General features: G+C 35.4%; 1 protein-coding gene across 4 annotated transcripts; it reads left to right on the forward strand.

Annotated features, from left to right (window-relative positions):
• Positions 1-171: 171 nt before the first annotated feature.
• Positions 172-25195, forward strand: LOC18437236 (uncharacterized). 4 transcript variants are annotated; one of them, XM_020669081.2, is made up of 10 exons: positions 203-512; positions 653-758; positions 921-987; positions 1456-1561; positions 23445-23487; positions 23597-23669; positions 23929-24016; positions 24605-24661; positions 24762-24840; positions 24961-25195. In XM_020669081.2, exons 5-10 carry the CDS (start codon positions 23463-23465, stop codon positions 24972-24974), a joined length of 336 nt encoding a protein of 111 aa, XP_020524740.2. In that variant the 5' UTR covers positions 203-512; positions 653-758; positions 921-987; positions 1456-1561; positions 23445-23462; the 3' UTR covers positions 24975-25195. The 4 variants fall into 4 exon arrangements, with proteins under 4 accessions (XP_088718384.1, XP_088718386.1, XP_088718385.1 ...); XM_088862258.1 differs by lacking the exon at positions 1456-1561 and having other exon boundaries at positions 172-512; XM_088862260.1 differs by lacking the exon at positions 653-758 and having other exon boundaries at positions 172-512.
• The last annotated feature ends 1939 nt before the right edge of the window (positions 25196-27134 follow it).

The raw sequence follows: 27134 nt of genomic DNA on the forward strand, positions 1-27134 counted from the left end.
TGATGGTCCAAAAATTATATTACAAGATACACTATTTTCGATAATTGAAATTTATTTTTGCATGTCTTGAAATGATCTATTTGAGCATTAAAGAATCTCTTGAAGTGAATTTTTAAGGTGCGTCTTGTTCAGGGCCTTACCTTTATATAAACGTTTTCCTTGGTTTTAATTAAGCAAAGTCGCAAATTCCCCTTAGATTTCTTGTGGAAAACAGATCCCGACCTTTTCACGAGTAGTTGAACCATTTCAGAAAATATTTTCTGATGTGCTGCAGTAAATCAGCGTGTTAAAGCGGGCGGTTCAACGGCAAAATAATTTCTCGGATAACATTTTTCCAAATCCCAAACATATATATTCCCTAATATTCGGTTTTATCTGCAATCCTCCTGGGGCTCCCTTAGCACTGCCTCCTCTCTTTGGAACATATATATTCCCTAATATTCGGTTTTATCTGCAATCCTCCTGGGGCTCCCTTAGCACTGCCTCCTCTCTTTGGCTGGCTCTACAAGCCTGTAAATTCATTTATTACACGAAACACTTGACATGCTATTGCTATGGAAATTTAGAATTACTCGTAATATTATTTAACTAAATTGAGATTTTTGGATTTCGAGATGCTTCCCTTTAGGGTTTCCCGTGTTTGTGTTTCTAGATTTTTGAGCTTCCCTGTTTGGAGAGCTTTCTGAGATGGGGAGATCCAAGAAAACTCCCAAATTTGCTGTTAGGAAGAATATCATTAGTTCGAAGACAATTAAGAAGTAAAGTTAGCCACCCATGTCATTGAATTTTTACATTGATTTGGCCTGGTTTTCTGGGTATTTTGCGCCTGGTTTTCTGGGTATTTTGCTTACTCTGTTGAGTTCTGGGGTATTTAGTTTACTGTTAGTTTTTTATTTGGTTATTTTTTGGTATTTTGATAGGGTACAGGGAAGAGGTTCTCAACCCGAACAAAAAGGATCTTACAAAAGAAAAGCTTCCACCAAATGTGTAAGCACATTTGCTACTCACTTCTTCTTTTCCTTTTGTCTTAAGAAAAGATAACTTTCTTTCTCTTCTTCTTCTTTTCAATATATCGAATGGATGATGATTTCCCATAGTACGAATTCAGTTTGGATGTCCCAGAAATGTGTAGATAGGACCAGACATATTTCTTATTTGTTAACGTAAAATGTTGCTTAGTAATAAAAGGAAATATGTACAGTTATATACAATAGCAGTAACGAGAAAAAATTACAAGTTAGGTTTTCCCTGAAAAAGTATAGAGTACTGAGATATCCTGAGGAATTGGCTTTAGCAAGATAATTAGCAGTTTGTCATTTGAAATTTGATCAATCAGATTTTTAGCTTATATTGTTTGGTCTCTTCCGTTCGGGCTTTGTGATTGATTAGATATAAGTTATTCTTGATTGGGCTTTAAGACAGTTCCTTATAATGCATTCATAAATTGTATTTTAGACCATATGTTTCATCAGCCCTTTTCTTCAAGTACAACACGGCACTTGGGCCACCGTACAGAGTCTTGGTTGATACTAACTTCATCAATTTTTCTATTCAAAACAAGGTGAGACCCTGCCATTTGTTTGTTAAAAACTTGAAATTCAGGAAAACGTTCCCTGATTCATTATACAGTTTGTGTTTCATTTGTATGATAAACATATTCGGATTTCATGATGCATTATTAGAGTGCCTATTCTATATCGAGTTCATATTTATTTTGAAAATACATGGTACATTGTTAAATGAATCATGCGTGCATAAAATTTATTTCATTGTAGATCTTGCAAGGCATCTGACGTATCTCATGCTCTTCACATCCATACTGAACATCTTCATTTAAAGTCTATGGTTATCACTTGATTAGTGTTTTCTCCCCTTGATTTGCCACCTCAAACCAAGGTGGACTTGTTCAATGTGGTTTGTGCATAAAATTTTGAATTTCCTAGTTCATAGAACCTTGATTGCCCTTACATGTTAAAGTTGGTTGTAGAAGAGGTTTATGACTGTCAATTCTTGCTTTTGTGTCACTGCATGAAGCATGTAGTATTATTTTTTTCTTTGTTGCTTACAAAAATTAATTATCATAACCAAAAATTGGCTTCATAGGGCATTGAGGCATCTTATACGAGAGTGTGTATTCTTAGTCTATATTTGGTAGATAGCTTTCTTCATGCTACCTGGTTCTCGAGTTTAGCAACAGGGAGTTTTAGTTCATCAACAGAGACTTGTCAAATGTCAATCACAAAAGCTTCAACTGGAAACTCATGACTTACCCAAGAAGCTGTTCAAACATCTCAGACCTGTCATTTGTAGGCATCTTAGTACTTTCATAGGGCTAATTTGAATTTTGTTGAGCATATTGAAACCACTCTCGCTCTATCACTGTGTGATCAGTGGTTCTTGGCCAAAAGATCATCAATAAGAGATACTTCTGTTTCTCTGGCAAACGTGTGATGACTTATAAGAGGGATATCCATCGTGGATACGTGAAAGAGCTTGTTTCTAACTATCTTGGTCTTCTTCTCTCTAAGAGCAGTCCTAAAAAGGAGCATTCCAATCATCTTTGGAATTCATATTCTATAATTGGAATTGGTGCTTATCTTTTACAGATATTTGCGGTATGTTTCCAATTCTTATTTAATTCAAAGTTAAATCAGAAGCATTTGCTTGAAAATTTCTTTGGATTATTGCGGTCTAAAGTATTCTTAGACTTTATGGCTGCCTTGATCAACTCTAGGGCACATTTAGAATTAGAAGACTTGGTGTTGTTAGCAATGTAGAGGTTGCCCCAAAATTTTTCTTATCCCTAGAGCATCTTATCTCTTCTTGTATATCCCGTGTAATTGGGCAAAACTTATAAGCCCCAAAATTTTTTGTACAGGGCTCCTGTTCAGTAGCCTATTTTTTGTCAAGAGGCCCGGTTTGTGGGCCCTCTCGATGATATACTGTAACCTTTTTCTTAATAGAATAGTTAACTTCATTAAAAAAAAAAAATGTAGAGGTCGCCCATACATGAAACTAGGTCTTTCGTTGCTGTAGGTCAAACCTAGGCTTTCTGCCTTAGATGAGAGGGAGTAGGGATATTAGCATGAAAATCTCTTATGAGGAAACACAATTTTCAAACTAGAGAAGGATCCACCTAATGACCATCTAGGACTATACAGCCCATAGACCACCCAGGGGGAGAGAGAGAGAGAGAGAGAGAGAGAGAGAGAGAGAGAGAGAGAGAGAGAGAGCATTGTTGATGTTTGACAGATAGAGTGCTTGAAAAATTTATGAAAATGTCAGGACATTGAAAGTAAAAGGCTATGGAGCAAGGTTGAATGCCAAAAGCCCGAGATCTGAGAGGGGAGTGCCATGAGGCTGATGATCGTAGAGCTCGGATTTAATTAGGAACTCAATAGAGAGAGAGAAGAAAAGCTTTCTAGAGGCTCTGTAATTTTTTTTGTCGTGTATTTGTTGTGTGATCTCCTCTCTCTGACTTCCCATATTTATAGAAAAAAGATAGGCCAACGTTTCTTTTTCTCTAACGGATCTATGAGAAACTACTTCCCTGATCTCAGGAATACTCATCCATATGAACGTTGGAAAAATATTTGTAAAATAATTAATTATTTATATATATTACATTAAAGAATTTTTTAGCAATGGATAAACTTTAATAAACATGGGGTTCCTCCCATAAAAATAGTGAAGCTCACAAAAATAGGAAAGGCCACGTGAGGCCTTATGGCCACATGTGTCAACATCTCCCACTCTGCCATCGTGTTACCAACATCTTCCACTTGATCATAATGACCGACCGCAATAATAAGTCATAGGTACACTCCCACTTTTAAGTGTGACCTTTCAGACAATATTTTGTCATGAGGTTTTTCTCACGCTTTTGCGGATATGCCTTTCATAACAAATGTCTATAATTTCCATCACGAGGATTTTCATGCTAATGAGGATTTGTCACTCATGGAACACAACAGACTGAAACATTTTTAAGCCCCAACAAGCTAGTGTGCTTAGAAAGTAGGTCAACGCTTAGACCCTTTCTCATTGGGTCAGCGATTATATCTGATGATTGCAAGTAACTAACAATTATTTCATTTTTCTCAACTACATCCTAAATGTAGTGATATTGTACATCTATATGCTTTCTTTTGGAGCTATTTGCTCCACTTTGTATTAATTTAATTGCAGCTTGATTATCATAAAACATTTGAATCGGTCCGTCGATTATTTGCAGCTTCAAGTCATCTGTGAAGCGTTTTATCCAGATGGCGAAAGTGCATGCAATGCTACATGCAATATACTCTGCTTCTTGTGTGTACCTAGTGACACACCGTCGTTTCTTGCTAGACCAAGAAACAATTGCACTTCTAAAGAGGAAAACATGCCTGAGGTGAACTTACTATCGTTCGTAAGAAAACACAATTTTAGATGCTTTGTTCCCTTAATGTACCTCAGAATTCTTTTGACTGTTTTCCAATGGGCTCTACCCGGATTACTTTGATATCTACTTACAAGACCTAAAACATAGCTCAAATCTGGTCTTGTACATCATACTGCATAGGGAACATTAGGCTTTTCTTGTCCTTCTACTGAACAATCCTTTTTAGACAACTTCACTCCCTTTTTAACAGGAGTAAACAATGGTTTATAATTTTCCATTTTAAATCTTTTAAGAACAGAGTCAATAAATCTCTCTTGGCTCAAGCATAACATTCTTGATTTTCTATGTCTGGTTATTTTTATACCTAGGACATAAGATACTTCTCCCATGTCTTTCATCTCAAACCGAGAAGAAAGCCATGACTTGGTCTTATCAATCATTAACAAGTCATTTTCAGTGAATAGGATATCATCCACATATAATGAGAGTATTGTGAATTTACTTCTACTCTTTAAGACATACGCACAATGGTCCAATCTATTTACTTCATATCCCATCTGTAGGATGGCATCATGAAATGTTAAGTACCATTGCCTTGAAGATTATTTTAAACCATATAAAGAGTTATTTAATTTATATACTTTATTTTCTTGTTCCTTAATTATGAAGCCCTCAGGTTGCTTTATATAGATGGTTTCTTTTAGTTCACCATTCAAGAATGTTGTCTTTACATCCATTTGGTAAAGTTCTAGGTCATAATATGCAACGATTGCCAAAATTATTCTAATGGATATAAACATTTCAATAGAGGAATAAGTGTCGATATAATTGACTCCCTTTTTTGGGTAAAACCCTTTGCCACTAACCTATCTTTAAATTTATCAATTGATCCATCAGATTTTAGTTTCTTTTTAAGTACTCATTTAGAACCTATAGGTTTCCTTTTTGATGGTAAATCACATAGATCCCAAACTTTATTTTTCTCAATAGAATCTAATTCTTCTCTCATGGCATTACGCCATTCTTGAGATTCTTGTGTCTTCATTGCATCATTGAAGTTAAAGGGATAATGGATTTCATCTAGGCCAATAAAGTTGTCTATCTCCTCACTCATGTAGACATAGAAATCATCAAGGTATGATGGAGGAGCTTTGGACTTCTTTTAACCACTCAGCATATGGTGTGTGGGTACTTGAAAATCATCATGTTGATCAAGGTTATCAATATCCACTGTAGGTGGTGGTTCTAAGTCACCTATGATATTAAGTGGATCATCATTATCCAATGCAGGTAGGTTTTCTTCATTAAAATCTTCTATGAACTCAACATCTCTGCCTTCAATGAGTACTATGATAAAATTGATAACCCTTTGAACCTTCGAGGTATCTTATAAAATATAAACTAGAGTTTTATTTTCTAACTTATTTTCATGTTGATATGGAATTAGTACATGTGTCGTTGACCCCACTTTTTTAAGTTGCTTAGATCATGTCTTCTACTTGTCCACATTTCATAAGGGGTGGAATCTATTGCCTTAGTTGGAACCCTGTTAAGAATATACTTGGATGTGCTTATTGCTTCTCCCCAAAGGTCTTGGGTAGACTAGCACGAGCCATCATGGATATAGTCATTTCTAAGATGGTTCTATTATGCCTTTTAGCTATTCCATTTTGCTGTGGCGTATAAGGCATAATGGTATGTCTTTTTATACCATTTTCTTGACAGTAAGTGTTGAAAGCTTCAGATGTTTATTCACCTCCCCTATCATTTTTAAGAACTTTGATGTTCTTACCTAATTGGTTTTCTACTTCCTTTTATATATTTTAAATATTTCAAAGGCTTCTGAGTTATGGTGGATTAGATAAACATATCCAAACCCAGTAAAATCATCAATAAAAGTGATGAAGTATGAAATCCCTCTATGAGTTTTAATATTAAGATGCCCACAAATGTTTGAGTGTACCACATTCAGTAATTTATCAGCTCTCTCCCCTTTATTGAATGATTTCCTAGTCATTTTTCCTGACCAGTAGTGCTGTCAGGATGGAAATTCTACATCATTTAGGTTTGGAATAAGACATTTCTTTATTAAGCTATTTATTTTGTCTTTTCCTATGTGGCCAAGCCTACGATGCCAAGTATATGCACCAACAATCATTGCACAATCAAAATAACCAGAATAAGTAGAAATTTTATTATCATCTTTCTCATTTACATGAAGAAGAAACAAGTTATGGTCATCAACCAGGTGTCGCCAAACATAAATTTGTCTACGCTTTCCTATTGATACTTTCAATAATCGAAAGCGGACTTCAAGCCCCTTTCTAATGAGCAAGGGGACAGATACAATATTTTGCCTCATATTAGGGACAAAATATATATCAGTTAATACAAGTTCAATTGCCCCTTATATACAACCTACATGTTCGTACACCTAATACATCAGAATGGGTGTTGTTTCCCATGTTGATGCATTTCTCCTCAGCTTTTATTTCTTTGAAGCCCTCGAAAAGGCCTTCTGAGCTTGCAATGTGCCAATTAACGCTCGAGTCTACCCACCATCATTTGATGCCGTGGTCTGCAAGTGGGCAATCAGAGACCACACAAACAATTTCATACCTTTTGCTCCCATTTTTCCTTTAACTTGGATTTTGCGGGTCTCTATTTTGTGGGCAACGGTTTTTGAACTGACCTAGCTGATCACATAAGAAGCATTTTGGCGGTCGTTGTTTAGTCGCTTGGCTGTAGGGCTTGGTTCCTTTATTTTTGAACCTATTGTTCTTTTTATTAAATTTTCCTTGAAATTTCTGATTGTTAGACTTAGGTTGGCTAGATCTGGGAGGTCCTTGAGTAAGCATGAACTCATTCTTTTTACCTCTGTTCATGTGTTCTTGCTCTAATGCTAGTTGCCTAGGTAGGTCCCCTATTGTAAGAGATTTGACATTCAACCTAAGTGCTATTGTTACCATCCTCCATGAAGGTGGAAGGGTATTTAAGATTATGGAAACTTGCATGCGCTTGGGAACTTTACACTCAGCGATGCCTAAGTCCTTAGCCATAACAAGCATTTTGTTTACATGCTCCACTACATTATCACCCTCCTTCATTTTAAATGAGTTATATTGCTCTAATAGCAGTTGCAGGTGAGTTTTAGAGGTTGTGTCATATTTTACTTTTATTGCTTGTAACATTTTCTTAGATGTTTCATGATGGTCGAATACCTTAATAAGGTCATCTTGCATAAAAGTTAGCGTTGATGTTTTAGCTATGAGGTCATCTTCTATGAATTTTTCTGACCTTTTCTTTTCTTCTTTAGTTGCTTTATCACTGACTACTGGTGGATCTTCCTTTAGTACATATGTTATTCTATCTTGGATGAGGGGTTATTCCATCTTCCTCTTTCACATGCCAAAGTTGGCCCCGTTTAGTTTTTTTTGTTCTTGAGAGTTCAGCCATAACAATTCTACTAGCCATTTGCCAAGTTATGTATGAGCAGCCTAAGTAGTTTGTAGGTTCTAAACAAAAATTAGATTAAAGAAACTAACTTAATGCCACAAAAAATATTCAATATATGGTCAATATCTGTAACAACGAGAGATAATCACAAGTTACAATTGCTCAGTAATGAGTTCAAATTTATGATAAAGGAAAAAAAAAACTTTGGGGCTAACTATCAATGCTAACTAGTGACCAACATTAATATGGTAATATTAAATAGTTCTAAAATAAATCAAAACATTAAAATATTAAGTAGTCGAAGCTAGCAAAAAAAAAAACTCAAGAATTAAGTAAGATCAGAGGACCCCTTTTATTTATTTATTTAGAGAGTGAAAACCGGATCTGCTTCCCTCCTTTTACATTGTTAAGAAAAAATAGAGAGATTGAGAGAGAGCACTTGCCAATGTCAGGCTCTCTATTGACCAGCCAATTAAAAGAAAAAGTGTATATTAAATTCCTTTCAAGAGCCAAATCTTCAAGATTTGGTAAAGTTCTATTTTCAGCCCTTATGGCCACGTATATAGGAGATAAAGATCAACAATAATTAAAGATATATACAAAACAAATAAAAGTATAGTTAAAAGATATATCTTGCTGTATTTTATTTGCAAGAGAATTAAGATATATCTTCCATATTAGTAATATTGGGTGAATAAAATACAGCCAAGAGATATATCTTGCCAAAATATATAAAAGTACTGTCAAAAGATATACCACTTATTTTATTTGCTGAATTTTGCTTAATAACAATATCTATATCTTGCAGCACCCTAATTGTTTACAGTTTTATCGAGTCACACTTTTATCCAATGAAAAGGCAACGTGAGGCTATATTTAAACATGGGAAAGTATATAGTGAGACCATTTACCTTTGGTACCAGGTGGTCACAATTAATCTTGACCATTGGATGTGAAATTGAGTGGCTGCATTTATTTCGTTGACCAAGCTCAAAGTTCAAAAGAAATTTTCTCAAACTTTGTGACACCCAAGCTATCAGATTTCACATCGGATGATTATAAGTAATTGTGACCTCCCTGTACAGAAGGAAAATGGTCTCATTGTCTACAATCCCTTTAAACGTATCAAAGAGATAGAGGTGTTCTATTGTTGAAAAGTCAAAGTTGATTCTCACTGCAAAAAATCTAGAGAGAGAAAATGGTTGCGGAAAAGAACGAAAAAAAAGAAGCAGTGACAGTTCTTATTTGCCTTCAAAGACGTTGCTGTCTAAGATGTGAGATCAAGCCTTTACAGAAATCTCTGTTTTGTATTCTTGAATGGGGGAAAACCTCTTGTTGAAATGTCCAAAAACGCCAAGTGGTTGAAGAATTGAAGAAATGACAATTTTATATGGTGACCCCTCACTTTTAAACGCGGTGAGTTACAATAAAGGCAACAATATATTTACAGAAGGGAAGTTGTCGTGCATATATCAAAAATATTAGAGCATGATGTAAACAAAAATCCAAGCATGAATTGTGAAAATATACCCGTCATTGGTAGAGAGATGGTAAAATACTAAAAAAAAAAAAACAATTCCCAGGATATGAGTAAGATAGAACCTAGATTGCTCTGATACCAATATTACTAAAATCGATGGAGCAGGATGAACACCAAACCTGAGATCAGAGAGGGTGTGCCGTGAGGCTGGTGATCGTAGAGCCCGGATGTAATTAACCCAATAGAGAGAAGGGAAGCTATCAGTTTATAGGAGGCTCTGTATTTTCTTTGCTGTATATTTGCTGTGTGATTTTCCCTCTCTGACTTCCCATATTTATAGGTAGAAGATGGGCCAACATTCTTTTTTCTCCAACGGGTCTCTGAGAAACCAATTCCCTGATCCTAGAGATACTCATCTATATGAACATTGAAAAAAAGAGTTTTAGAAAATAATTAATTATTTATATATGTTAAATTAAAGAATTTTAAGCGATGGATAAGCTCAAATAGACATGGGATTCCTCCTCATAAAAGTAGTGAAGCCCACAAAAATAGGCAAGGCAACGTGAGGCCTCATTGCCACACATGCCAATATTTTTCTTTGCTGTATCTTCCTTAGAGATGAAAGATAATAAAATGCTTAAAGACAAGAAAAGCCCAATGTTCCCTATGCAAAAGTTATTAATGGCTTAGTGTATGTAGTGCGATGTACAAGACTACATTGGAGCTATGCTGTAGGTCTTGTAAGTAGAGATCAAAGTAATCCTGGTAAAGCCCATGGGAAAACAGTCAAAAGAATTCTAAGGTACATTAAGGGAACAAAGCATTTAAAATTGTGTTTTCAAGCAGATAAGCTTGAAGTTAAAGGATATTCAGATGTAGATTTTCCTGGAGATAAGGACGATAGTGAGTCTACCTCAGGGCATGTTTTCCTCTTTCGAGGTGCAACTGTTTCTTGGTTTAGCAAGAAACAAGAGTGTGTCACTAGGTTCATATAGGAAGCAGAGTACATTGCATGTAATTGGATTAGATAACTTTAGTTTTAGAATGATTAGACAATAAACCTAATTGGATTAGATAACTTTATTTTTCTCAATAAAATCTAATTCTTCTACCTAAATGATGTAGAATTTCTAACTTGTCAGCACTGCTTGTCAGGAAAAATGACTAGGAAATCATTCAATAAAGAGGAGAGAGCTAATGAGTTATTGAATGTGGTCCACTCAGACATTTGTGGGCCTCTCAATGTTAAAACTCATAGAGGGATGTCATACTTCATCACTTATATTGACGATTTTTCTAGGTTTTGATATGTTTATCTAATCCATCATAAATAAAAAACTTTAGAAACATTTAAAATATATAAAAAAGAAGTAGAAAATTAATTGGGTAGGAACATCAAATTTCTTAGACCTGATAGGGGAGGTGAATACAAATCTGATGCTTTCAACACTTATTGCCAAGAATACGATATTAGAAAATCCTAAGATAGATTTTATTGTCAACCATTATGTCTTGTACGCAACAACAAAATGGCATAGCTGAACAACGTAATAGAACTCTCTTAAAAATGACTAGATCCTCTAGCTTGTGCATGTGGATGGTTTCTTTTAGCTCCAAGAAAATCCTAAGACAGATTTTATTGTCTTTCATCTCTTAGGAATATACAGTAAAGAAAAATGTTGGCATGTGTGGCCATGAGACGTCATGTAGCCTTGCCTGTTTTGGTGGGCTTCACTTTTTTTTATGGAAGGAATCCCATGTTTATTTGAGCTTATTCATTGCTAAAAATTCTTTAATGAAATATATATAAATAATTAATTATTTTCTAAAGCTCTTTTTTCAACTTTCATATGGATGAGTATCCCTGAGATCAGGAAATTAGTTTCTCAGAGACCCGTTGGAGAAAAAGTAACGGTGGCCCGTCTTCTTCATATAAATATGAGAAGTCAGAGATAGGAGATCACACAACAAATACACAGCAAAGAAAATACAAAGCCTCTTGTAAACTGAAAGCTTCCCTTCTTTCTCTATTGGGTTCCTAATTAAATTCGGGCTCTACGATCACCAGCCTCACGACACACCCTCTATGAACTTGGGTTTGGTGTTCATCCTGCTCCATCGATTTTACTAATATTGGTATCAGAGCGATCCAGGTTCAATCTTACTCTTGGGAATTTTTATTTATTTATTTATTTTGGTATTTTAGCATCTCTATCCCACTAACAAGTATAATTTCACAATTCATGGTTGGATTGTTTTTACATCGTGCTCTAATATTTTTGATATATGCACGACAACTTCTCTTCCTTTAAATATACCGCTGCCCTTACTATAATTCACCACGTTTAAAAGTGAGGGCTCATCTTATAAAGTTGTCTTTTCTTCAATTCTTTAACCACTTGGCTTTTTTGACTTTTCAACAAGGGGCTTTTTCCCTATCCAAGAATTCAAAACATAGATTTTATTAAAGGCTTGATCCCACCTCTTAGACAACAATGTCTTTGAAGGCAAATAAGAACTGTCACGTTTTTTTTTTTTTCTTTTCCGTATCTGTCTTCTCTCTTGATTTTTTGCAGAGAGAACTAACTTCGACCTTTCAACAGTAGAACTCCTCTATCTCTTTGATATGTTTAAATATAGCCTCACGTTGCCTTTTCATTGGATAAAAGTGTCAGTCAATAAAACTGTGAACAATTATGGTCTTGCAAGATATAGATATTGTTATTAAGCAAAATTCAGCAAATAAAATAAGTGGTATATCTTTTTGCTGTGCTTTTATATCTTTTGGCAAGATATATCTTTTGGCTGTATTTTATTCACCCAATACTATTAATATGGAAGATATATCTTAATTCTCTTGCAAATAAAATTCAGCAAGATATGTCTTTTGGCTGTACTTTTATTTGTTTGGTGTATCTTTTAATTATTGTTGATCTTTATCTCCTATATACGTGGCCATATTGGCTTAAAATAGAACTTTACCAAATCTTGAAGATTTGGCTCTTGAAAGGTTTCTAATATACACGTTTTCTATTAATTGGCTGGTCAATAGAATACCTAACATTGGCAAGTGCTCTCTCTCTATCTCTCTATTTTTTCTTGACAACATCAAAGGAGGGAAGCAGGTCCAGTTTTCTCTCTCTCTAAAAAAAAAAAGAAGAAGAGGTGTTCTGATCTTACTTAATTCCTAAGGTTTTTTCTTTTGCTAGCTTCGGTTGCTTAATATTTTAATGTCTTGATTGATGTTAGAAGTATTTATAGTTACCAGATTAATCTTGGTCGCTAGTTGGCTTTGATAGTTAGCCCCAAAGTTTTTTTTTCTCTGTCATCATAAATTAGAACTCAGTATTGAGTAATTGTAACTTGTGATTATCTCTCTTTGTTACAGATATTGACCACATATTGAATATTTTTTTGTGGCATTAAGTGAGTTTCTTTAATCTAATTTTGTTTAGAACCTACAAAGTACTTAGGCTTCTCACACATAACTTATCAAATGGCTAGTAGAATTGTTATGGCTGAACTTTCAAGAATTGAAAAATTGAATAGAACCAATTTTGGCATGTGGAAGAGGAAGATGGAATATCTCCTCGTCCAAGATAGAATTATATATGTATTAAAGGAAGATCCACCAGTAGTAGGTGATAAACCAACTGAAGAAAAAAGAAAAAGGCTAGAAAAATTCTTAGAAGATGACCTCTTAGCTAAAACATCAATGTTTAACTTTTATGCAAGATGACCTTATTAAGTTATTCGAACATCATGAAACATCTACGAAAAATGCTAGATGCAATAAAAGCAAAATGTTACACGACGTTTGAAACTCACCTCCAATTGCTATAGAGCAATATAATTCATTTCAAATGAAGGAGGGTGATAATGTAGTGGAGCATGTAAACAAAATGCATGTTAGGGCTAAGGACTTGGCCATTGTTGGGAATGAAGTTCCCGAACGCATGGAAGTTTCCGCAATCTTAAATGGCCTCCCACCTTCATGGAGGGTGGTAACAATAGCATGTAGGTTTAATGCCAAATCTCTTGCGATCTACCTATACAACTAGCATTAGAGCTAGAACACATGAACAAAGATAAAAAGAATGAGCTCATGCTTGCTCATGGACCTCCCAGATCTAGCCAACCTAAGCCTAACAACCAGAAATTTAAAGGAAAGTTTTATAAAAGGAACAATAGGTTAAAAAATAAAGGAAGCAAACATGACAACCAAGAGACTAAACAAGGGTCGCCAAAATGCTTCCTATGTGGTCAGCCAGGTCAGTTCGAAAACCGCTGCCCACAAAATAGAAACCAGCAAAATCCAAAGCATAGCGGAAATGGATGCAAGATGAGTGAAGTTGTTTCTGTGGTCTCCGAGTGCCTTCTTGCAGACCACAACATCAAAGGATGGTGGGTAGACTCGGGCGCCAATCGGCATATTGCAAACTAAAAATGCCTTTTAGAGGATTTCAAAGAAATAAAAGCTGAGAAGAAACGTATCTACATGTGGAACAACACCTATTTTGATGTATTAGGTGTAGGAACTTGTAGGTTGTATGTAGGGGCAGTTGGTCTTGTATTAATTGTATATGTCCCCTTGCTCATTAGAAAAGGCTTTGAGGTCTGCTCCCGATAATTGAAAGTATCGTTCGGAAAGCGTGAACAAATTTATTCTTGGGGACACTTAGGTGATGACCATAACTTGTTCCTTCTTCATGTAAATGAGAAAGATAATAAAATTTCTACTTATTTTGGTTATGTTGATTGTGCAATGGCTGTTGATGCATGTACTTGGCATCTTCGACTTGGCCATATAGGAAAAGACAACAAAATAAATGGGTTAATAAAGAAGGTCTTATTCCAAACCTAAATGATGTAGAATTTCCAACTTGTCAACATTGCTTATTAGGAAAAATGGAATCATTCAATAAGGGGAGAGAGCTAATGAGTTATTGAATGTGGTCCACTCAGTCATTTATGGGCATCTAATGTTAAAACTCATAGAGGGATGTCATACTTCATTACTTTTATTGATAATTTTTTCTTGTTTTGGATATGTTATCTAATCCGCCATAAATCAGAAGCCTTATAAACATTTAAAATATATGAAGAGGAAGTTGAAAATCAATTGGGTAGGAACATCAAAGTTCTTGGAACTGATAGGCGAGGTGAATATACATTTGATGCTTTCAACACTTATTGTCAAGAATATGGTATTAAAAGACATACCACTATGCCTTATACACCACAACAAAATGATACAGCTGAAAGGCATAATAGAACTCTCTTAGAAATGATTAGATCCATGATGACTCATGCCAGTCTACCCAAGGCCATTTGGGGAGAAGCAATAAGCACATCCATGTATATTCTTAATAGGGTTCCAACTAAGGCACTAGTTTCTATCCTTATGAATTGTGGATTGGTAGAAAACCTGATCTAACCAACTTAAAGAAGTTAGTGCCAACTACACATGTTCTAATTCCATATCCGCATAGAAATAAGTTAGAAAACAAAGCTCTAGTTTGTAATTTTATAGGATACCCCGAAGGTTCAAAGGGTTATTGATTTTTTCATAAAATGAAAGCAGATATGCTGAGTTCCTAGAAAATTTTAATGAAGAAGACCTACCTGCAGCGGATAATGATAATGCACTTACTATCATAGGTGGCTTAGAACCAATACCTAAGTGGATATGGATAACCTTGATCAACATGATGATGTCGAAGTACCCACACATCTAATGTTAAGTGGTCAAAAGATGTCTAGAGCTCCTCCATCATACCTTGATGATTTCTATGTCTACTTGAGCGAGGAGATAGACAACCTTATTGACCAAGATGAAATCCATGATCCCTTTAACTTCAACGATGCAATGAAGTCACAATTGAGAAAAATGGCATGAGATAAGGACGATAGTAGGTCCATTCTTGAGAATCTCAAGAATGGTTTAATGCCAAGAGGGAAGAATTAGATTCCATTGAGAAAAATAAAGTTTGGGATCTTTGTGATTTACTATCAGATAGGAGACCTATAGGTTCTAAAAGGATACTTGAAAAGGACCTAAAATCTGATGGATCAATTGATAAATTTAAAGCTAGGTTAGTGGCAAAGGGTTTTGCTCAAAGAAAGGGAGTCGATTATGTTGACACTTAGTCCCCTGTTGCAACGTTTATATCCATTAGAATAATTTTGGCAATTATTGCATATTATGACCTAGAACTTTACCAAATGGATGTAAAGATAACATTCTTGAATGGTGAACTAAAGTAAACCATCTATATGAAGCAACCTGAGGGCGTCATAATTAAGGACCAAGAAAATAAAGTATATAAATTAAATAAATCTGTATATGGTTTAAAATAATATTCAAGACAATGATACTTAACATTTCTTGATGCCATCTTACTGATGGGATATGAAGTAAATAGATTGGACCATTGTGTGTATCCCTTGAAGAGTGGGAGTAAATTCACAATACTATCATTATACGTGGATAATATCCTATTAGCTAAAATGACTTGGAAATGATTGATAAGACCAAGTCATGGGTAAGATCAAGTAATGGCTTTCTTTTCGGTTTGAGATGAAAGACATGGGATAAGTATCTTATGTCCTAGGTATAAAAATAACCACAGATAGAAAATCATGAATGTTATGCTTGAGCCGAGAGAGATATCTTGACTCTATTCTTAAAAGATTTAAAATGGAATTTGCAAACCATTGTCTTCTCCTGTTGAAATGGGAGTGAAGTTGTTGTCTAGGAAGGATTGTCCAATAGAAGGACAAGAAAAACCTAATGTTCTCTATGCACAAGCTATTGGTAGCTTGGTGTATGCAGTACTATGTACAAGACCTGATCTTAGCTATGCTGTACGTCTTGTAAGTAGATATCAAAGTAATATGGGAATAGTCCATTGGAAAGCAGTCAAAAAAATTCTAAGGTACATTAAGGGAACAAAGCATCTAAAATTGTGTTTTCAAGCAGATAAACTGGAAGTTATAGGATATTTAGATGCAGATTTTGCTGGGGATAAGGATGATAGTAAGTCCACCTCATGGCATGTTTTCCTCTTTGGAGGTGCAGCTGTTTCTTGGTCTAGCAAGAAACAAGGGTGTGTCGCTCAGTACACTAAAGAAGCAGAGTATATTGCATGTACTTTTGCCGTCTGAATAAAGCGCTTCATAGATGACTTGAAGCTGTAAATAATCGACAGACCGATTGAAATGTTTTGTGATAATCAAGATGCAATTAAATTAATACAGAGTGGAGCACATAGCTCTAAAGCGAGACACATAAATGTCCATTATCACTACATTCAGGATGTAGTTGAGAAAAATGAAGTAACCGTTAGTTACTTGCCCTCATCAGATATGATCGCTGACCCATTGAGAAAGGGTCTAAGCGTTGAGCTACTTTTTGAGCATACTAGCTTAATGGGATTTAAAAATATTTAAGTGGGTTAGTTTTCTTGAGTGACAAATTCGCATTAGCGTGAAAATTCTCATGATGAAAATTATGGATATTTGTTATGAGAGGCATATCTGTGAAAGCATGAGTAAACCTCATGACAAAATATTATCTTAAAAGACACTCAAAAGTGGGAGTGTACCTATGATTTTTTATTGCGCTTGGCCGTCATGGCCAAGTGGGAGAGATATTGGCATGTGTGGCCATGAGGCTTCATGTAGCCTTGCCTATTTTTGTGGGCTTCACTATTTTTATGGGAGGAATTTCATGTTTCTTTGAGCTTATCCATTGCTAAATATTCTTTAATGTAATATATATAAATAATTAATTATTTTCTAAAGCTATTTTTTAAACATTCATATGAATGAGCTGAGATCAAGGAATTAGTTTGTCAAAGACCCGTTGGAGAAAAAGGAACGTTGGCCCATCTTATTCATATAAATATGAGAAGTCTGAGAGAGGAGATCATACGACAAATACACATTAAAGAAAATACTGAGCCTCCTGTAAATTGAAAGTTCCCTTCTCTCTATATTGGGTTCCTAATTAAATCTGGGCTCTGCGATCACCAGCCTCACGGCACATCCTCTATGATCTCGGGTTTGGTGTTCATCCTGCTCCATTGATTTTACTAATATTTTCTAAGTTCGAAGCTAATTGAGATTGTCAAAGAAACTACGTAGAAACCACCAAAAAAATAATTATGGGGTTTACTGCTGCAAAGACAGTTAATTGTTGAAAGAAATAGTAAGAACTTTTGCTGAAAATTATATAATTGATCAATAGCACATCAAACTTTCAGAAGCAAATGTTCACGTACAAAAATACAAATTTCGGTAGTCCATGATTAGAGGTTATGCATGTAAAATCAATATACTAAATATGAACATGTGTATCACATAGAGGACAAGTTTTTCAATGTCTATATCAAGGCAGTAACTGCATCAATTGCATTCAAATATCAGCAATAATAAAATAATTGAGCAAAATAAGTCTTCTTATGATTTCTGTCTCCCCTTTTCTTTTATTTTTATTAATTTCATCTCCCTGGGTATCACTGCTTTCTAAACCAAGCAACTCAACTCCCAAAAATAAGAGGCCTGTCAATGGCGTAGAATGAGGAAAGTTGAAGTCGGAAATTCTTCTAAAAAGAAAAGACTATGGATTAGATAACATTAATCATGCTAAATGCTTAAAGACAATAAGTGTAAGAATGAGGAAGGTTGAAGCACAAAAAAGTCGAAAAAGCAAGGGGTCTTGAGCTTAATCAGACAAGTGGGTGCATGATTTAATTCTGACCGGTAGCAGTTAATGGGTACTTTCTTAAAAAAGCAAGAATGTATTTTTCTTAGTGAATCTTGCTCAAGTTGTGGTTGAGGTGGGCCAACAGATTTATCTCTCTCATCTTCTTCTCAATTTATTTCTCGCTCTCTATATCTACTCCCGCTCTCTCTCTCACATTCTTTGGTTTAAGAAGAACATTGTACGAGTATGGTAAAGGAATGATTTATTGATGACTTAACTGAAATTCGCAAACACTTTAATTACAACTCACAATTAAAGATCAATGAATATCCTAGTTCATTCTAGTTCATTATTTCACATTTATGTATGTTAATTAATAAGTAAATAAATAGGGATCTTGAAATTTACTTAATTACATCTCTTTGTAAGTATGATGAATATATTAGAATTATATTTTAGTGTAAATACAAATAAAGAATATTACCAACATATTTACTATGCAGCTAGACAATAAATTCATAAGTAATTTTTTATTGAGAGGCTTATAGTTTTAGTTTTTGTCTAAATTCTTGTTCTCCATCAAAAGCGTAGAAAGTTTGACACACACTTTTATTATAAGCATTCTATTAACTAACAAAAGTTTTCTAATACAAATTTGAAGTTCTCAGCATAATAAGTTGCTAAAGGTAAAGGGAAACAGGGATGCATGTTCTTGCCCTTTCTCTTTTTAAAAAATCCTCTCTCTCTCTCTCTCTCTCTCTCTCTCTCTCTCTCTCTCTCTTTGTTTTCTTCTTTTTCTCCCTTCCCCAATGAATCAACCCATGGATTTTTATAAATAAATGATGTTGTCCAATGCTCTATTAAAAGTGTGGAATGCTTGACAATGCTTTTTTTGATTATAAACATTCTTTATACTCACACATGTTTTGTAATTCAAAGTTGAAGTTCTCAATATAAACTAATAAGTTGCTAAACCTAAAAGGAATTTGGGACTCTATTTCCCATTGTCTTAAAAAATCTTCTCTCTCTCTCTCTCTCTCTCTCTCTCTCTCTCTCTCTCTCTCTCTTTGTTTTCTTCTTTCTATCTCTGCAATGGTGAAACCCCTATGGATTGATCCCTGTGTTTCTTTTTGATTTTCTTCTTTGGCTCTGTTTCGTTATTTTTCTCTTTCTCCAATTTTTCTAAGGTCGCTCAAGAAGGCTACCCTTTTTATCTAAACTGGAGTTTCATAAATGAAATTTTAGCACATTTTAAGTAATTTTCATAAAAAATTGCTGCTCTAGTGAATTCAATCACTAATTGTGTTATTTATGTAGCATACTAGTTATTTTCTTGAGTGAATTCAATCACTAATTGTGTTATTTATGTAGTAGCAAATTGAGAAGCATACTAGTTATTTTCTTGAAAACATAAAGAATTACATGAGTGAAAGAGAAATTGCCAAGTAAAATTCAAGCATTACTTGTGTTAGCATGTGTGTAAAAAACAAAAAACAAAGTCAAATATAATGTGTATGTCCATGAAAAATTCAATAATGTAATATTGAATAAAGACCATCCAACTTTTGAATGGTCAAGCATAAAAGTTGATTTAAAACAGTGAGTATATTAATGTGCATGCAAGTTGATATTACACATAGAACCTAGAGAAAACAATGGTTTGTGGCTTTTCCTACTTGGATATAACGCAGTAGCCTACCTTGAAAGATGGTCGTAAGGCGTTAAGCCAAGCATACCACAATGCTAAGAAATGCCCACACCTAAAATCCTACCTCGTTCTGTCTTAAAGCACCATACCCTCTCTCTCTCTCTCACAAAATAAAAAACTGCGGTCCTCAACTCTCTGTCTTCACCCTTAGACCCCCTCTTTGAGGACGGAGAATTTGGCTAGCTTGGAATTCATTCCTTAACATGCCCACATGGACTTCCATGCACCATATTTCAGGATTCAATCCTGTTACCCCTAAGTTATGTTGGAATCTCCCTTGGCTAAAAATATCATTCACCTGCTTCCAAGTTTCCCTTTGTGCTGTAAAAACATGTTTGGACACCCTTGCTTGAAGGCTAAGTTAGTAAGGTGGTGGTTGGACTAGGTACTGGGGGGTTAGGCTAGGTTTTAGTATGCTTTACACTTGAAAGTTCTAACAACGAGAGACACTATAGGCATGTATCTTGAAGCCTGTATTACCATGTTTCTTTCAATGTGGAATATGATTTTCTCTGATTGATGGGTGCGTAAGATAAACAAAATGAGAAACACATGCCCTTTAAGGAAGAGAAATATAGGAGATCAGATTTGGGAGTGACATAACATTGGTGGACTGAAGGAAGTAAGCCGATGACTACAATCTAGATGAAGCGGCGTGAACTAAGGGATTGTAAAACTGGTTTTTGCTTTAAGATTGTGAATTTTAAGAGAAAAAGATGTCAAATATTCATTAGTTGTATCCAAGGATGGTGATTATGGAAAAAAATGAGGACATAAACTTGACAGTGGGCTTCTTCCATGCACTTTATACTACCGAGAAATAGATATGGGAGAAATTATAGAAACAGAAAATAGAATTAATGAATCAATAAAAACAACAATCAGTCACACATAGAAAACAAACTTCTGCAAAAATTCAAAACTGAAAACAAAGAATAAGGAGAAGAAGGTAAGATAGATGGCAAGCCAATAATAGCCATGAAGAGCTTCACCCCTTGTTGGCCCTCACCTCATTTGTGGAGCATAGCCACATGCACCTTCCTGAGCCTTCTTACCCGCTGAGAAACTTGATTTTTCATAAGCAAGATTGGCTTCTCTCTGTTTCTTTTCAAGAATATCCATTCTATTAACAAGAGGATGGCACATGTATATGGAGAGGGAAAAATTAATTCTACCAAGCAGAGGAGGAACATAGATAGGGCTTGAGAAGATAGATGTGGCTGTACTACTGATGCAAGGGCCAGTAAGGCATGAAGTTCTAACTGTTGGCTTGACTGAGATCTTCTCAATAAATTCTTCCTTTTCGTATCTCTAGGCTCCTTTTACAATTCCGAATTTTAGCATAAGTTTGTTTTCTATGCATTGTTGATTGCTAGTTTCTTTTGATCCTTCAATTTTATTTTGCGTTTCTGTGATTTCTTTTATATTTACATTGATATCAAACTGGTTTCACTAGTTATGGTGGTTTACAGTTGTATTATGCTTGAGGCCAAAAGGGCTAAAAGCCATATTGATGTCATCCAATGTTTTGTCTTTACATAACCTTGTAAGGGTTTAAGGCCTTTTCTTCTTTATCTGGCATGCATGCAGTAGAGCAAAGTTTGATGCTACATTGGTGATGTGGTACCTCCATTGAGCTTATCCTTGAACCCAATGAAGGCTTGCCTTCCTCAACCCATAGGTTTTCATGTATGCGTTCCAGGCAACTGGCCTATCAAACTTTTGTGTCATGTTATTAGGCCTCTCAATCCAAAATGGATATTGCAAATGGACTTTTGTTTTCCCTCTTGTGCACTCCTGGGGTATGCACCATAGTTACCATAATCTCTTTGCGACCTTGCGATTCTGATTTGGAAATCCGATTTGGCGATTCCGTTAAGGAATCTTCGCCAAAACTGTTTCTCGAAACCAATGAATCTCGATTCCTTAATTTAGGAATCTCGTTTCAATGCATCTTTAGAATCTTGAACCCATTATTTTTGGAAAGTCATTTTCAAATATATCGAATCTTGACTCCAGCAAAGGTTGAATCTTGAGTCCACATCGAGTGATGCATGATTCCTCATATAATGAATCTCGTTTCGTTAAGGTTTTGAATCTAGAATGTACAACGTATGGCACATTGTTTCATAGGAGTAGGGAAGTATGATTCAATCATTATGGAATCTTTCTTTGATCTCCACGAAATGGCGGAAGCTATTCGTAGCAGCACAAAAGGGCGGAAGAAGGAACAAATTGTAGCCCCGCCCCCCCAACCCCCCCTTTCCTCTTGGAAGTGCGTTTCAATCAATATGGAATCTTGCTTCGACCTCCATGAAATGGCGGCAGCTCCTCACAGCAGTCCGAAAGGGCGGAAGAAGGAACAAATTATAGCCCCTCCCCTTTGCGTCTTCTTCTTCTTCTTTTCTCTCTCTCACCCCCACCCCGCTGCCTCCAACCCCTTATTCCGCAAATGTTTCCATCATCATGTACTGAAAGCTATATATGAAGTATTGTATCTTTCAGTTTTTTATTTCTTACACGGTATAGAAATTCTAGCTACCGTTCAATGTCAAAATATCTCTCTTTAACCATGTGTGTTGCTTTTTATCTTATGCAATATGTATTCATATGTGTTTTTGATGTTCAAAGTTCAGACTTAATTTCTCCTCTACTATTATGTTATAATGTGAATGTGAGGAAAGAATCAACTACAAAAGCAAAATATAATAGATGTAACAAAATAAAAAAAAAACTATTCAAAGTACATAATGTCCAATGTCTATAATGTCCAATGTCTATGATGGTTGTGCACTTTCTATAGGAAATTGGAGTAGAAATCTTCCTGCGAATGCTTCTTATGGTAGCATGGTTTCATATTTTTAGTTGTGCTACCCTGGACAGCCTTTACTTTAAAATATAACTGGAAAATGGAACACATAAAAATAAAACCATGGCGTAGACATAATCCTATTTTGTCTTTATACTAATGAAGTCAAAACTCACAACGATGAGGAATCGCCTGGGAACAAGAATCATTTCAAGAATCAGAATCATAGAATCGCGGCCACCTAGAACGACATCGACATATAGAAATGAATGAAGAATTCACTACTTTAGAAATTCTATATACTTTCTAATAACAGTTGAGCCCTTTCAGTAGCGAAGAAGCGGGGGAAATATCTCACCGCTCACGAGCGAGCTTCAACCTAAAGAGCTCCTTCTTGGAAAGAAGGGTCATATCATACCTAGCCCCCACCCACTGTACAGTAGAACAACCGTTCACCAAGTCACTTGATTCGTGCTCGAGGACCCTAACCTTAAGTACCATACTATTTGAGAGCAGAAAGGGGTAAAGCGGCGAATCAGATTCCCCGTAGCCTAAAGAAAAGGGTCTCGGAGAGAGCTGAGCTAGCAATAGCGTAGAGCAAAATCTCTATTTATCTTGTGGTATGCCATCTGTGTTGGATCAGTTGAGACATGAATGCTTTGGCTGGATGAGTAATAATGTCATTAATGTCCTTCTGTGTCGAGGTTATGAGGTGGATAGCTAGTATATTTTGATTTATTTTGTACTTTTCATGGAATAATGTTGTTCAGCCACTGCAGCACCTAGTCAAGTCTGGCATTTATCCGTTCTAGATCAATATGGAGATGGCCTCTTAAGCAGGCATGTAATAATGTTGCTGACTATATTTATTGGAAAATCTTTTCCAATTTTATGCAGCTGGATTTGGAGAAAAGAATGATGGATTGCTTGTATGCAAAATGTGAGTTCACCATATCTCTTGTTGTCTCATGTCTAATATTGTTTGTATACTATTTCTGTTTTCATGTTGAGATTTTTTTTTTTTTTTAATCTTTGTTGACTCTATTAAGGCACCCCTTGTATTACGGATTGTGTCATGGCTGAGCTTGAGAAGTTGGGACAGAAGTATCGTGTGGCTCTGAGGTATGGTTAGAGAATTAAGATATCTTGCATCATCGCAAACCATCTTTTTAAACGTTTCTTTTGCCTTGTGTGAGACTTTGTGGAGGTATAGTTTTGTAAAATAAGAATTCTGTTCAACCTTTATTCTGTGTTGTTGAAATTATCTCATGCTTGCATTTGTGAATTGTGTGTGCATGCATTGCATCCCATGTCAAAGCATTGGTTAATTGCTATTTTCTGAACAACTGAGTGAGCATGACCTATTATTTTTTTGTCATAGGATTGCAAAAGATCCACGGTTCGAAAGACTGCCTTGCACCCATAAGGGAACCTATGCCGATGACTGTATTGTCGAACGAGTAACTTGGGTATTCTCTCACTTCTATCTTTTTCTTTGTTTGTTTTGCCTATCTATATGACATTGTAGTTGGGTCACAATTGGATTTGTTTGAGTATGGCTCAATTGCCTATCTCCATATCCAAATTATGCTGAATAGCACAAGAGATTTTGGAATTGAAACTATATGACCATTTCAATAGTTAGATAACTTGTTATATGCATTGATAGTCGGCCGGGAGTTTTGAATATGGAGAAGTTGTCCAAGAAGTATACTTGTAATGCAAGCTTACCTGACATTTTCCCTAAATGTCAAAATGCATTGTTGCTAGAACTTCCAACAAATGTCTGCCCATAGGCCCCATACCAGCAGACATGTGAATTAAAGAAAGAAAACATGCTACTAATCTGCCCATCTCTTAAATTTTTTTATTGAAGCTACATTTATTCATTCTTGATCGCTGAAGATTAATAATGGTTGTATCTGGTGAATAAGAAAATACTTGGTACATTCTCTATTCCAAGATCAATATTTCTAAGCAAATTAGATACTGGTCGAACTTTCATTACTCTTATTTCTATTTTCAAATATATCTCTGAGACACTATATTTATCACAGCACAAGTGTTACATTGTAGCTACATGTGATCGGGACTTGAAACGAAGAATTCGCAAGGTATTATTGTAACTAAGAGTGATTTGCAATTTCAACTCGGTGATTTCTATTTTATCATTCTCTCATGCGTTTTATTCCTGATATTTCCATTTCTGAACAGATTCCTGGTGTGCCCATCATGTATATCACCCAACATAAATATTCAATTGAGCGTCTTCCGGAAGCAACCATAGGTGGAGGTATGCTGCATTCATGCATCTCTTACATGTTCACTATAGGCTGCGTTGTATTTGAAATATCAGTCGTTTTCCATTTGATAATTTTAAATTATTTGCCATGTAACTTTGTCTCTTCTTCAGCACCGAGGATATGAATCCGATAACCTAGCGGCTTGAGTTCTTCATCCCCTCTGTCGCAAATCAAAAGGTTCTGAAGTCGATGAATATTTATTGTGTTTGTGATTTACGATTTCTTCTACTTCAGAACAAGAATTTTGAATTGGTAGATGTGGTTTACTTTTTGAAAGCGTTGTAATCAAAGCCCGCATTGCTTCGTGCACTAAATTTTTTTTTAGTCGATTGTTCTCTTTGCACACATTTTTTGTTCTTTAGGGTTGGCAAGCAATTGCGCATGGGATTCTGAACCAAAACCAAGTTAACTGTTAGTTTCCTCGTTTTTATCCTTTTGTACCATTTTGGCCTGTGGCCATGTGAAAGAGATAAATAATAACTTTGGAACTCATAATCAAATTAAGAGGATTTGGTTCCGGAAACCAAGATCCAATCCTAGATCAAATTACAAGGAGGATTGCCTTAAGGAGTTCTAGATGAAACCTTAACCAAATTATGAGGACTCGGATAAGGAAAATTTTGATGGACAAAAGAGAGTACTAAAGTTTTCTACCATTTGAATATTTTTCAAGAATAGCATTGTGCTCTTGAAAGTGCTGGAGAAAAAAATTCATGGATGAAGACAAAGCGGTGATGGTATTGTGTGTGTTACTTAGAAGTTTATGATAATTTAGTAGTGACATTAAGTTGTACCAAAGAGGAATCACTTGATTTGAGTACGGGTTTGTAGCACATTGCTTGCCCATAAACTCCAAAAGAGAGCATCTCTTGGAGAACCAGAGTGGGAAGGTCATATATCAAATGGTTGATCAAGTGAACGAAGTAATTCTTCTTGGAAACCTTCAAGAAGTTTGAAGATCAATTTAAGTCTGAAAACCTCAAAAGAACAAGTTTATATATTGGGGATGTGGTGAAACCGGTCATTTAAAGAGGAATTGTATGAAAATGAAAGGACAAAAATCCAAAAAAGAAAGAGAGAGCAATGAACCCAAGGACAGTAAATCGAGTGGAAGAATCTGCATCTGGTTTCATTGAATATAAAATTTATACAATAGGTTGCAACCCCGAGTTCCATCAAAATTGGATATTAGATGGTGTTGTTACATATCATGTGTGCATACGTAAGTCATGGTTTAGTTCATATGATGATATTAGAGTGTGTCTATGTTGAGAAATAATTTGAGTAATAGAATGATTGAGATTGGCTCAGTGAAACTAAGGATGTTTGATGGAAGTGTTTCACATATTTGAGAATGTTCAAAAAGCATGCTAGGCTTGACAAAAAGTTTTGATTTCTCTTTATTTATTGGAGTCGCATGGGTATAAGTTTACTGAGCAAGATGGTTCTCAAAATTTCAAAGGGTGCTCTTGTTTTGATTAAGGGTGTCGCAGTCGAACTTGTATAAGTTGTTAAGAAGCTCTGTTTTTTATGGCAAACTTGGAAGTGGAGATTAATGATCTTCCACTACGTTTATTGAATAAGAGATTGTGCCACATAAGTGAGAAGTATATGGATCTTTTGATGAAGTAGAATCTAATTCACACCATAAATTCTGGGTTTATTGAATAAGAGATTGTGCCACATAAGTGAGAAGTATATGAAGATTTTGATGAAGTGGAATCTAATTCGCGCCATAAATTATGGGGAATCCAAATTTTGTAGATGTTATATATATGGGAATCAACATAGACGAAGCTTTATTGACGGAAGCTATACAAGCAAGGGAATCTTTGATTACATTCATTCGAATTTGTGGGGGCCTTCACGCACTATATCTTATGGTGGTGCATCATATTGTATTTCTTTCATGGATGACTTATCAAGGAAAGTATGTGTGTTTACTATTATTCCAAAGAGTGAAGCATTGTTGGCCTTTAAGCATTTTAATGCTGTTAACATTCAATAGGAAAAAGCCGTTTAGGGGCCTTGTTATGAGAATTTCGATGCACCACATTAAAACACTCTAAATAATGGATAAGAGTCTAATTTCGATGATTCTGCAAAATTTTGTCAGGAGGTAATCAAGAGGCACACCATCTACACTTCCCAACAAAATAGTGTTGTAGAGCTGAATCTCATTTTGGTACGGAGCTGAATCTCATTTTGGTGGAGCATGCTAGAAGCCTATTGAGTAAGGTCAGATTAGAGCAAGAGCTTTGGGCCAAAGCTGTGATAATAGCTT

This window comes from Amborella trichopoda, chromosome 3, assembly GCF_054954075.1.
Source record: "Amborella trichopoda isolate Santa Cruz 75 chromosome 3, AtrichopodaSantaCruz75HAP2 v2.0, whole genome shotgun sequence".
NCBI lineage: Eukaryota > Viridiplantae > Streptophyta > Magnoliopsida > Amborellales > Amborellaceae > Amborella > Amborella trichopoda.